The sequence below is a fragment of the Lacerta agilis genome, chromosome 6, assembly GCF_009819535.1.
Source record: "Lacerta agilis isolate rLacAgi1 chromosome 6, rLacAgi1.pri, whole genome shotgun sequence".
Lineage (NCBI taxonomy): Eukaryota > Metazoa > Chordata > Lepidosauria > Squamata > Lacertidae > Lacerta > Lacerta agilis.
The window spans coordinates 33,938,681-33,952,684 of NC_046317.1; the positions used below are offsets into that span (position 1 = coordinate 33,938,681).

General features: G+C 39.7%; 1 protein-coding gene across 4 annotated transcripts in view; it reads right to left on the reverse strand.

Moving 5' to 3' along the window:
* Positions 1-14,004, reverse strand: part of PDE4B (phosphodiesterase 4B) — a 217,402-nt gene that overhangs the window by 20,515 nt on the left and 182,883 nt on the right. For all 4 annotated transcript variants that reach the window (XM_033151870.1, XM_033151871.1, XM_033151873.1 and 1 more), the window contains one exon: positions 10,810-10,922. In XM_033151870.1, coding sequence (XP_033007761.1) covers positions 10,810-10,922 — 113 coding nt within the window. The remainder of the gene's footprint in view (positions 1-10,809; positions 10,923-14,004) is intronic.

A 14,004-nucleotide genomic window follows, 5' to 3' on the forward strand; every position in this document is an offset into this window, starting at 1 on the left:
GAAATAAAGGTACTGCATACACATAATCAGTTACGAGATCACACTTTGTGAACATCTGAATAGATGATTAAGCTTAAAACCCATTCCATCATTATCTTTTAACAATGGTCAATGCAAATGCAAAGCTGTGAAAAATAGATCCCAATTGTGAAGTTTTCCTGTTATGCATGTTTTCAAGCTACTGTAAAAACAATTATGAGCTAATTAACTGTGCCAAACATTGAGTCATTCTTCAGTTAATAGGTTTGCCTATTGTAATAATTGCTAAGTATGATGGTGTCCCTGCTTTTCTTGTTGTTTTTAAAAACACTGCACTTACAATTCTTTAAAAGGCTTTGGGAAGTACTACTTCAGATTTGCATTAATGTTGATGTTTTACATTTACGGTAATAAATTAGTCATCTCCTTCTCTTTACTCAAAAGACAGATGGCAAATTGACCAGTGAGCCAACTACCGGTATATCCACTGACTATCCTTTGAAAGACAGAGGTCCAGCTCCGAGGGCCTTCTGGCAGTTCCCTCCCTGTGGGAAGTGAAGCTGCAGGGAACCAAGCAGAGCAGAGAGCCTTCTTGGTAGTGGTGCCCACCCTGTGGAACGCTGTCCCATCAGATGTCAAGGAAATAAACAACTATCTACTTTTAGAAGACATCTGAAGGCAGCCCTGTTTAGGAAAGTTTTTAATGTTTGATGTTCTATTGCGCTTTCAATTCTGTTGGAAGATGCCCAGAGCAGCTGGGGAAACCCAGCCAGATGGGCGGGGTATAAATAAATAAATAATTATTATTATTATTATTATTATTATTATTATTATTAATGATCCTGGGCAAATTTGTTTATCAGTGTCTCTCACATCAACTGCATGAACTTACTATTAGAACTGACAAAGTTCTTGCTACTGAGCTCACATCCCACATTATTACCTCAGCAACTAGTTCTTGTCTATTTAATATAGAGTACACTGGGCATAATCCACCTGTCTCAAGGCAGTAGATGGGCTTGATGATTTCCCCTCATGCTTTCTAGTCCTGTAATTTTCTAAAATATGTGCCAGTGCCAAGAATGAGGACTTTCAGCATGTTGGACCAATGCTGGACACATGGAATGATGGAATGTTCAATTAATCCCTTTCGGTCAATTTCATGATAAATTACAACTTTTTTTTTTACTTTTCTTCATACTGCTTTCCATGGGAAAGCATGGAAGTTCTTGACTAAGAAAGAACTGCAGAGGATTTTTAGATTAATTTCAAGTTGTAAGGTATTCAGACAAAATCAAAAGTGAAATCTGTATTCAGCAAAGATGGAGGCACAAATTTCCTTATTCTGAATATGTTAAGCATTAAGGGATAAGGCAGCAGAAAGAGTTAGGAGATGAGTCCGACAGACGGATTGACAAACTTAAGATTTTGTTGAATATGTTCCTGTAGTCCTCCTTGTAAACTTTATTCTTCCCTCCTTGATATAGATGCCACTTGCAATGCATTCAGATGTAACCTTTAAGTAGTGTTTTAGCTTATTTCACATTATGAGGATATATCGAGAATCTTGTCAGAGTATTTTCCCCTCTTCTTGTTTCACAGTAAGCAAAACAACACACATCCTCTGTTATTTTAGCAACTGCCTTTAAATGCATGTCCTGCTTTTTAAAAACAAATCTGGTGCAGAAGTTCCATGTGAGGAAGAAACACAATCAGAGATAACATGGGAGAAGTTGGCATTGTCTGGTGCCATGTTCAGGGAAAGAGACTCTTGCTAATCCCACTAAATTCTTTATTTGGCACCATGCTCAAACCCAAACAAAGGACATGAGTTGTATACAGTTCCAAACAGGATATCAACATCAATTTAGAAAAGGTGAGAGAATACATGTCTGCACATCACAAAGAGATTTAGTTTTGAATCTTGGCTGAATAACAAAAATATCAATAAATAAATAAATGTACATTTCCCTCATGATCAACCTCATTATAAATTTCCATATATATCTCACAGTGGTGTTACATTTTCTTTTTTTAAAAAAAAAGGGTGGGAGAGAAAGAGCAAGGACTGTCCAAAATAAACACATTAACTCTTCTCCATCAAGCTTTCTTATACAAATTTTGCTCTCAGATCAATTGCTTATTAAGCCAGTTTTGCAAGATCATTGGCCTTCCTGAGACAATTTTATGGCACATTAACATCTTTTATTAATTGTTGATTTCAATTAATCAAAGTCGCCCAGTGTTAAGAATATCAAACGGAACTGCTCAGTTTCCAAATTTGCAAGGGAGAATAGCCAAAACTCTGTTCCTCAGTGATAACTAAGCCCAAAAAAACCAGCTAGCACCCCATAGGCTGCATCTGTATTCTGTTATGGCAACCATCATCTCCCTAAATCAGAGTTGGGTATTCTGAAATCTCTCAAGTTCTAGGTAGGATATTAAAGGTAAATAAACCCCAGTGATTTCTTGAAGTTTGCCCACAAGTGCTAATGGTCATGGCTAACTTGTGTCCATTAATTCCAATGGGTCTATGACTAGCTTTGGATACAAAGCTTAGTATGTCCTGTTATTTATATTTATTATTTATTTTACATAAGTTTTTAAAGTATTTTGTCTATTTTAGCACTATACAAATGTTTAGCAATGGCAACAGCAACTCCCTAATTTGGCAGTGCATCCTAAATGGGCCCCAAAAACTAATATTGGCACAACTCACCCCTTGCTATAGAAAACAATCTATTTGCTTTCCTCTGTGCTAGAAGAACCTGACTGAAAACAAATAAGTAAATCCAGTTATTATCAGGTGGAATGTTCCTCAGTATCTCCATAAACTCTCACAAAGAGCTTAGTAATAATAACTTAAGCTACTAGAGAAAGAATTAGCTATTTAACGCTTATAGTCACTAAATTGCTCCAGGGTATGTTTATCTGAGATTTATTATAAGGTTATGATGCATTTAAGAAATCTATTGATAATAATGGAACACCTCTAATGACTGATTAGTCTAAGATTCTTTCCTGTAGCAACTTTCCCCATTTGCTTAGGCATGAGCCTCTGCTGCAGCAAGGACAAATAGCTGTAGCCCATCAGGAGAAGGGAATGCCAAACCAAAGGTCATAAATCTAGGCAAAATTCCCTGATATACAGCTATTAAACTCCACTTTAAAAAAGCAAAGGGAATGGAAGGAGTAGGTTTTATAGCTGACTGCCCAACACCTAATCTAGACAGTCTTTGGGAGGCTTGTGGCTATTTTGCAATGTATATTAAACAAAGGAAGTTACAGTAAACTGAAAAGCAGGAACAGTTTGACACACCTTTAGGGAACCATCACGTACCAAGTGAGCAAAATCTAGAGCTTGCAAACTTATAATAAGACACCCTCTTCTTTCCCAATATGGACATTGTGCAATGAGGCACATAGACAGCTGGAAAGCAGCCAGGAGTTACCTCCAGAGTTTACATTAGTGTCCTCGTGTTTAGTTTATTTAGCCTCCTAAAACTGAGGCGTGACCCTGCGTGTCTTATGTGACTGAAACCCCTTTTGAAATAGTGCAGTGAATGTTTTGTTTACACCAATAGATTTTCATTTACAGATAACAGACAATAGTCTAGTATGTAAATTGCTAACAAAAGACAGAGTAGAGCCATAATGGAACATTTCAGCAAGTGCCTACGTGATGTAGGGACACATACCCCTTGGGGTCATTTAGGTAATTCTGAAAGATCATATCCTGGTGTGCTTTGTGAAGGTCATGGATCACTTCAGTCAAGTCACATGCCCATAAATAAAGGCAATGAAGTCATAAGTTGGGGCTGGGGGGCTGGAGATCCAAGTCCTATTAGTAAAGGTTGAAGGAGTTGCGTAGGTTTAGCCTTGAAAAGCTACTGTTAGGAGTAACATGGTTACCATCTCTAACCATTTGAAAGGGTGTCCCATAGATGACTCTCGTCTCCGCTGTTCCAGAAGTTAGAATGGGTTAGCATGGGGATTTCCATTAAAAATTAGGAGTAGTTTCTTGATGGTATGAGCTGTTTAGATAATCATGGATCAGGGAACAGCATTTTAGAAGCACGGTGCCCAAAGATGCGTGTTTTGGGGTGCATGTAAGATCACGGACTTGGGGGGGGGGCTTTTTCAGGGTGAGATCTTGACCTGAAATCACAAGAGAGCAAGGAGCCCAAAATGGCCACCATGCTCTCAAAGAAAAAAATGGTATGTGCCAGTTTTTCTGGGGAAGTTGACAAGTTCGACAGTGGTTTTAGAAGGGAGCAGACTCTCCTTCATTAGAAGTTCTTTTTCCAGGGATAGCTATGGCTTCCTATTAGGGATAGTTCCTGTATCAGAAGGGGTTTGGATTAGATCAGGTGTGGCATGGGAAACCTTTTGCAGCCCAAGGGCAACATATCCTCTAGGCTACCTCCACAGATGGTAGAAGAACAAAAGCGCATATATATAACTTTTGTACAGAAGGGTAGTTTCTGCACACACTCATACAGACACCTCTGTTCTCCATCCGGAGAAGCAAGAGGCACTATCAGAATTGAAGCACACATTCCAATGACACAAAAGCACTTGGGTTGCAAAGCAGAACCAGTGAGAGGTGTGACCTGGGGCGAGTTCTGGGAGCCAGACAGCGAGGCCTGAAGGGCCACATCTAGACCCCAGGCCGGAGGTCCCCACTCCTGATTTATACTATTATTGAAGTACCTTCAAACATTATGATTCTATAAATGTAGAAAGAAGACATGCATGTTCTCCAGGCCTATGAGCAAAACACAAAATACAAAATTATCATCTAGGTAAAGGCTAAATTTCTTCAACAAGCTATTCAAATTGGCTATAAGTATGCCCAGGATACCTGAAGACCTGACTGAATGCAGTATTTATGATTTTTTAAATATACAGTACTGTACAACTTATTCCTATCTCAGCTTTATACAGGACATGGAAAAACACAAAGTGATGTCTGTTCTAATAATGAAAAGCAGGTTGAGTGTATTGGGCATTATTTGGTTCCTCCTTTTAGTAGGCAATGTTGTAGGTTGCCTCCACAAGCGTTCAGATCTGAAATTATTACTCTTATTTATCAGAAGCACTAGTTCTACACAATGAGTGACTTTAGTTAAAACGATAAAGTACACTTGTATACCTGGAATATATGTCATGCTACCTTATGAGATTTCTAAAAACCACCACTTCCATATACGATGCGCCTAATAATAATAATAATAATCAGCCACTAAGATTTATGTGTGGAAAGGATTCCAAAATGCAAATAAGTAATGCCAATAAAAATAGGATTGGAAACTTCATCAAAACAAAAAGCTGCACAAGAAACACATCATGAACCAGCAGCTAACAGCAGCAGGAAGTATGCGAATATGTATTTTATAGCTGAATGGGATTAACACAATAATAATATCGTGGAAGCCAGCTGGTACGAACACTTCTCCCATCTTTATTCCGCTCCCTTCCCTAATCCATCCATAACCCTTTCTGCAGCCAGCAGATCCGCCCTTCCGTCGTGGGACCCAGTCCCCCCAGAGAAATGCTTTCAGCTGATTGGCTTGTTAAAGGGAGGCAAATCACCTGGGGAAGACATGTTATCCCCTGAGGTATTCCTATCAAATCAACACTGGTGGGCAACTATATTGCCCCTATATTCACTGCCATAAATTCCTCTCTCACGATACCAACAAACTGGAAACAGAGCATAATCATTCCAATTTACAAAAAAGGAGATCCCCAAGATCCTGCCAACTATAGGCCTATCAGCCTACTAGATATAACCTACAAGATCTACACCAGATTTCTTCTCGAGATGTTGACCAACTGGGCGGATGAAATTGGCTTATTCCACCCAGAACAAGCAGGCTTTCAGAAAGGCCACAGTACTTCAGGCCACTGTCTAGTACTCCAAACTCTGATTGACAAATACCAAACCAAGTTCAATTCCAAGCTATATGTTGCCTTTGTCGATTTATCCTCTGCCTTCAATTCCATTAACAGCACTAGACTTTGGCAGAAGCTAAGTACAACCAACATAGACAAAAGGCTCTTATGGCTGCTAATGGAAATTCACTCGGATATAACTACCAGAGTGAAATTTGGACCCCTTGGCGCTCTCTCCCGTCCCTTTCCACTAGCCAGAGGCATCAAACAAGGTTGCCTTTTGGCTCCTTTTCTCTTTAATTTTTATATAAATGATATAACAGCTATTAAAGTCTTTAACCAACCTGTCCCGTCTTTGCAACTAGCAAAAATACCCATCTTATTATACGCTGACGACATGGCAGTCCTCTCGCTAACAAAGTTGGGACTCAACAACATGATGAGAGGGCTCATGCAGATGGGCGGGGTACAAATAATAAATATTATTATTTGTTATTATTATTAGTGAAGAAAACTTCCTAAAAATTAATTTTCCTAAAACCAAAATTATCCCCTTTAATTTTCCTAAAAATTAATTTTTCTAAAACCAAAATTATCCCCTTTGGCACGATAAAACCAAATCCATCATGGAATCTTGCGGGCCACACCATTGACCAATGCTTGGTCTTCAATTACTTGGGCATTACTTTCCACTACAGATCATCCTGGATAGCCCATTTAAACATGACCATCCTGGCCGCTAGCCGAACCGTGGGTGCTTTGGTGAAATTCTTCTTCGCAAAAGGTGGGCAGCTGGTGGTGCCAATCAGAAAGATCTACCTAAGTAAAATACCCCCAATGTTGCTTTATGGGGTGGAAATATGGGGATGGAACCTGAATATCCTCCAATGACTGGAGTCCTTGCAAAACCTTTTGGCAAGAAAGATCTTGGGCTTCCCTAATGGGACAATGGCGGCCCAACTGAGAATGGAACTGGGTCTACCATCCATCGTAGCAAGAGCCCATATCAGGATAATTACCTTCTACAAATCGCTTGCTGAAACTCCAAATTCTCTATTAGCTAAACAAGCCTTCTTAGCCTTCACCGGCAGCAGCACCTGGTCAAGGGGCATGGATACCATCTGTGATCGCTATTCCCTTCCAGATTTTGCCGCCCTATCCTCATGGGACAAAGACAAAATTTGCGACTGGATTCTTGCTAGGGACGCTGCCCTTGATCAAGAACTATCTAATGCGGCCAGACTCTCCATGTGGTTCCCCGGCGTGAAGGTAGTTAGATCTCTGGCCCACTATTTGAGTGATCTGATAAATCCTACGCTAAGAAGGGCCTTTACACTAGCTCGGTTTCATGCCACCCCCACAGCATTCTTACAGGGAGTATTTTCCAATACTCCTCTGGATCTTCGACTCTGCCCATGCAACAAAGGAAAGATAGAGGACTTTATTCACTTTTTCCTCTACTGCCCACTATATGTCTCAATAAGACCTAGGCTTTTCCCTATAATCCTGCTGACTATCGCCAGGGACATTGACCACATGAAATACTTACTGGCGGATGCCAACCCCTTGATTTCGCGTGGAGTGGCCATCTATACATTACAGGCCCTGAAACTCAGGACCACCTTTTCGGCTAACTTGCCTTAGCCTTAGTCCTATGTATCTTCCTGACATGGACACTGACGTCATGCCCTGCTATTGTTCTCTATTTTATCTGTATTATTCAGCACGATTTTACATCCAAGGTTTTAACTGTATCTGTAGTATTCTTTGTATAATCGTGCCAGGCCACTGAATGGTCTTTTACTATGTGTTATGGCCATATGGCTAATGCAATAAATAAATTGATTGATTAAAAAAATCATTTGTGTATCATTTTAATGAAACGGAAACATGCCCAACCACAGTGAATGTTTTGCTACTTTTTGCTGTTTGCTCTTTCAGGGACCTTCTTTTTTTAAAAAAAAATATTTTTTATTAAAGATTTTCTTGATTTACAAAGGTATGTGTAATGTCCCTCTCGTACTTTGTCCATGTAGCATTTTTACAAATCAGTTTCGTTTGTTGAGACATTAGGAAGAAAAGGGGGGGGAAAGAGGTGGGGAGACGGGTGGGATGGGGTGGGGTGACGATGTTTCTATTTTACTTAGTATATGTAGGGTTTGGTGTCAGTGTTGTTTGTGCAGGTTCTTTATTGTTCGCTTGTGCTCCTTTGGTGGTGAGTAAGGTCGGGGTTGGCGTAGGGTGTGATTGTTCATTTGTGGTTGGCTGTGGTGGTCTTTGGTTTCCTGTGTGAGTGGGGTGGATGAGTGTTTTTGATCAGGTTAGCCATATTGATCTGTATGCTGTTGGTAGATTTTTGTCATTGTCTTGTTGACCTTCTGAACTGTTTTCTACGCTTCTTCAACTGAATGTCAGATCCACACACTGTTGAACACCAGAGATTAAGTTCCTCATATTCCTGAGTAATGTAATTATTCATTTCAGCAACATTTGCTTCTTCTTTTTTACTGCAAGTATTTTACAAACAGGATACATTTATCCAAGGTTCTCTTTCCCATCACCAAAATGATCAAGAAACATATTTTGGTAACATTTTTGAATAAGTGCACTACACTAGAAACCAGTCACCCCCCTCTTTGTCTACTGTTTTTGCAACGCTGTACTTCAAAACTACGTCTGTCAGGAAGGAGACAGGAAATTCGAGTCACACTTACAACAGCTGTGCCATGCCCACTATCATTCTCAAATGACGTAGTTTGGCTTCAGTGGCATAGGGCCAGGAACTTAGCAATAGCAGAGGTCAGGAAGATAGGTCACTGTTTATACAGCTCTTGCACTTGGGATCATGCTGGGTCTATATGCTTTCTTCCTTTCTCTACTGTTGCTCTTTCCGTTATTCTTTACTAAGGGGGAGGTAGAAGCATCCTGTTTTCAAAGCATCAGACTGTTTTGCTACTGCCATATCTCTGTGCAGACGACGGATGAGAGGCAGATCATTCAGATACTTCACGGATGTGGAAAACTTGACAATTATTAATTAATTGACATATTTTAAGAGGCTTCTTAAGAGTTTTTGAAAAGCTACAATCACGCTGTAGTTCCAGCTGCACAACACATGTCCAATATCCAAATCCTTAAAAAGCACATAAGGCTACATTTACGTGAAATCATAAGAATCATAGAGTTGGAAGGGACCCGGAGGATCATCTAGTCCAACCCCCTGCAATGCAGAAATATGCAGCTGTCCCATATGGGGATAGAACCTGCAACCTTGGCGTTATCAGCACCATCTTCTAACCAAGTTTTACACAATCTAGTAAAAAACAATTGCAAATTAAAGAAGAAAGGAGCGTTAGGAGTCCTTTGCCTGAAACCTTATTCTATCTTTATTGCCTCATATTTAATTGCTATGTAGCCCTTTTTGTATGTAAAATATCCATATCTCATTAATGCTCACAACAGGGTTGTGAAGTTGGTTATTAATCCCTAATTTAAACACAAATTAGGGCAACCGAGTCAGCTGGGCAGGGTGCAAATAAATTATTATTAATTATTATTATTATTATTATACAGCAAAGTGCATGATGGTGACCTGAACAAGGTTAAGTAGGTAGTTTGTGGCTGCGTCTATGAAGGCTGGATTTTGTAAAAAAATAAATAAATGTTGAAAACAGCATGTGAAAACTGATACCTTTGCAGATGGAAACAGAATAAGATATTAGGCCCCATAGCTTGCTTATCATAAAATGCCACGTACCAGTGTTAATAAGCGCACCTGGAGAAAGTTATATATGCTGATTCTGGAATCATGTATGCTGTAGCTCAACTGACTAGATGGCAGAGTATTAGGTATCTGCATTAACAGTGCAAAAGACTGCTCTGCTGAACAGTGCCTGGGATCACAGCAGATAAGGTGCCCACGGCCTCAGGGAAGTGGGTGTGCCTTTTGTTTAATCAATCAATATTCAGGCTAGTAGCCAATGAAAGAGCGACTCTGGTGTAAATACAATCCAAGCGACAGGTTTTAACTATAAAAGGATAAGGTGTTAGAGATATAATTTGGGAAATTTTAGAATTAGTTACTAAATTAAAGCCATACAATCAGCATGGCTCTCCAGGTGGTTTGGTTGAAGGCATACATATGACACACAAGCATATCAGCCAACCTTCTACAGCACATTTTTACCCTTTTTAGAAATGTGCCTCCTAACATAGCAACACTTTATATGACTTGTCATTACACATGCAACTACTAATACAGTATACAAAAACAGAACACCTTTCTTTTACAATGTACACTGCAGTAACTGAAATCAAAGCAACACATACTAAATTTATTGCATGGTAACTGTGAAGATAACTTCACAGACAATTTACTAAAAACAACTATTTCCAAAGTTATTGGTTGTCCCAATTATAATCCCATCAGGATTTTAAGTTCCATTCCTACAAACACTCCTTTAACTTGATACCACTGCCTAATAGTTGCTATGCCTATGTATCTAAGGGATAATTAATACAAAATCAGGAATTGTTCCAAGTATGTAAATATGTACAATAATGCCCCACCCCCGATTTACAGATCACCTAGGTACCCAACACCTATTTAACAAAATCAAAGAGCAAAACTGGATTTCTGGATACAACTGTGATCTGCTTGAGAGCTTGCAAAGTTTGACATGTCTACTGCTCCACCTCCATAGTGTAATGATAGGAACTACCAATATTTAACAGCTCTAATAAGAAGCAGAGGTGGTATGTAAGAGTTTCACCCATTTTCTTTAACTTTGTTTTCGGTAAAATCAGTAGCTGGTCTGCTTGCAGATACAGCTGTATATGTGTGTGTGTGTGGGGGGGGGAGTTTAAATCCCTATGCAACTAAATTCCATTTTTCAAAAACCATTGGGGGGGGAATAAATATTTTCCTCTTACCTTATTTGATGCCATTTCGCTAACAGATCGGTAGGTCTGAATGGTTTCAAGTTGGTCTAAACACCAGTCCAATTCCTCCAAAGTTTCCATTGCTAATTTTTGATAAGATTCCTCTGCAAATAAACACACAGGCATGTAGTTAGGCTTGAGTGTTTGCAGGCTTTCCATGGTGGAATCGCTGACACAGCTCGGACCGACGTTGCTGTAGGTGCTGCTGCTGCTGCTGCTGTGCTCTTTCATCATGAGTTCTGCTAGCTCCTGTTCCACTCTCCAGCAGAACAAATCAATGCACGTCTCGCCTTTGAGTGGCTGTTGTGGTTTCATGGGCTTTCTTTTCTTTTTGTTCTTGCTGGCTTTGAAGAAGCAATGTCAGTACTACATCAACAAACTTCCTCTCGTAGGGGATGTAAGGGGAGGGACCTCTCTGACGGGCTCATCTGCATTGTACATGCACTCACAGAACAGATGAGGAAAAGCAAGTTCTTCGTAAGCAAAGGGGTTTTTTCCCTGTCTTCTCTCAAGCATTAATCATGTGGTGAGATTTTTTTTTTTTATAAGACTTTTAAAGTGTCATCGGGTGAGATTAGGCAATCAATCTGCATCTCTCAGTTTTCCCTTAAAGAAACTAACCTCAGATAAAAAACAAATGGGCAGGGGAAAAAATAACTGGAAGTAAATTCCCTGAACTTCTGCAGCTGTGATAATCCTCTCCTCAGAAAGATCGTTTGCATTAAAAGGGGAGGGATTTTTCTTGTTGTTAAATCCGTATCTATTAAATTAGGTGTTCAATGAAATGTCTCTTAACAGGAAACCACAGAAATACTGGGTTTTTATTTAAACTGGCAAAATGGAAATCCTGCTTCTTTTAACCAACTTTAAACTCCCCTTTAGTTCATGCCAAGGTCACAAGGAAATTCTGAACTGGATTTCCAGAGGGATTTAAAATTTGACTGTAGTAAGGTAAAGGTAAACTACCCCTGACAGTTCAGTCCAGTCGCGGATGACTCTGGGGCTGCGGTGCTCATCTCGCTTTACTGGCCGAGGGAGCCGACGTTTGTCCGCACACAGTTTTTCCGGGTCATGTAGCCAACATGACTAAGCCGCTTCCAGAGCGGGGCACAGAAACACCGTTTACCTTCCCGCCAGAGCAATACCTATTTATCTACTTGCACTTTGACGTGCTTTAGAACTGCTAGGTTGGCAGGAGCTGGGACCGAACAACCGGAGCTCCCTCCATCGCGGGGATTCAAACCGCTGACCTTCCGATCGGCACCACAGCGCCACCCATGTCCCCCTTTGACTGTAGTACACTACCATTATTTTTCTGCCTTTGCACATTTGATCTGGAGAACAAGCATTTATTTAAAATATTTTCTAAAGCTGCAATCTTAAATTAACTTATGGGGCTAAATTTGTCCCGTTGAACTTACTAAGATTTACTTTTGAGTAAACAAAGGATTCTGCTGAAGGGACCCACAAAGAATCACAGGCAGGGGAATAGTTAGGTGTGGCCCAGGGAGGGCCTGGATCTCCTCTCTCTTTCACAAAATAATAAAACAAACTTTAGGAAAAAATTGTTTCCTTTTAAGAGGTTGGGGCTCTAGTGACTTGCCATCTTAATTTGCCAAGAAACACCAGGATTGTGGAAGCTCTAATAATATTTAGGGTTGAAAGACAGCCCCCTGCTAAATCTACGACCTCATTTGCAGGTTGCAAATTTAGGGAGGGGCTATTTTATTGATTTTGGGAGTTGGGTCAAATTCTTTTGGTTCACGTGGCATGCTTATGATGGCAAGTGGTGCTTTTCTCTTTTTCACTTTAAGCAATATAAGTGATGTATATTTCTGCCACTGCCTGTGGCCCCAGTGGAACCTTTCTCAGTGGCTGCCACTTGTGGCTACCATTCTGCCCTTCCCTTGAATGTCCTTGGTATAATGCTTTGATACATAGCATAATTCCAGGAGTGTGCGTGTGTAGAATGATGGCTGCTGGCTGCCAAGAAATGCCATGATATTGTTGCTGGAAATGGTACAGAAAGTCCGAAGCAAAACAATGCATCATTAGTCTGAAGATGGAAAAAAGAAAAGAAAAAGAGCAGCTGCCATGACTGCTCAGCACCTGTCGATAAATTAATATCTATCTGCATTCAGGGTGTCACTGCAGTATCTCAGATATATATATATATATATATATATATATATATATATATATATATATATATATATATATATATATGTATCTGAGATTGCCTGTGTATGACATCTATGCACATTTTACAATTTTTTATGTGCTGTAAGCCACCCAGAGTGGCTGGGGTATAAATAATAATAATAATAATAATAATAATAATAATAATAATAATAATAATAATAATAATAATTATTATTATTATTATAGGTACAACTATTTCTCTTGTCTTCCAAAATAGTGCCAACCCAGAAATAAATAAGGAACACAACTGGGAGTTCTATTCCATTCTATTCTATTCTATTCTATTCTATTCTATTCTATTCATAAAACCAGCCATCAACATGATGCCTTCCAAATGGTTTGGACTACAACTCCTATCAGCCACAGCCAGCAAAGGAGCTGTTGTCCAAAACATATGGTGGGCACCATATTGATGGAGGATACATACACAGATGTATGTATGTATGTATGTGTATATATATGTGCAGCTTTAAACTTCAGTCTAAGCAGTAGAGAGTACTCACCCTCCCTTCCAACTCAAGGCTATGAAAAAGAACCATGTGCTTTCACATAAAGTTCTATTCCAAGTGCTGTGAAGGGCTATGGCAGGAGAGTTATTTTCTCTGGGTGACATCCAATATTAGTCATACTCAGAGCAGACCCACTGAAATCAATGGATTTAAATAATCTGTGCTGCAAGGTCATGCCATGTAAAACACGACCTCCTGCACCATATGTGAAATTGAAGTGAAGGTGGTTTGCTTTCTTCCTTTGGAAGAAGCAGTGGGGATTCAAGCCACTATCTCCAAATGGAGGAAACCCCCCCCCCCCAATAGATGTCTGCAGAGGGGGAAATATACTGTTTGGCATAAGCAGTTTTCTCAAGTCATCCCGAAAAAGGACAACTGTGTAAGGGGAGAAACGATGTACATATATAGCTTTACAACAGGGTCAACAATTTAAGGAAGGCTGCATTTCATGTTAAGATGTTACTTGAAAGAGAGG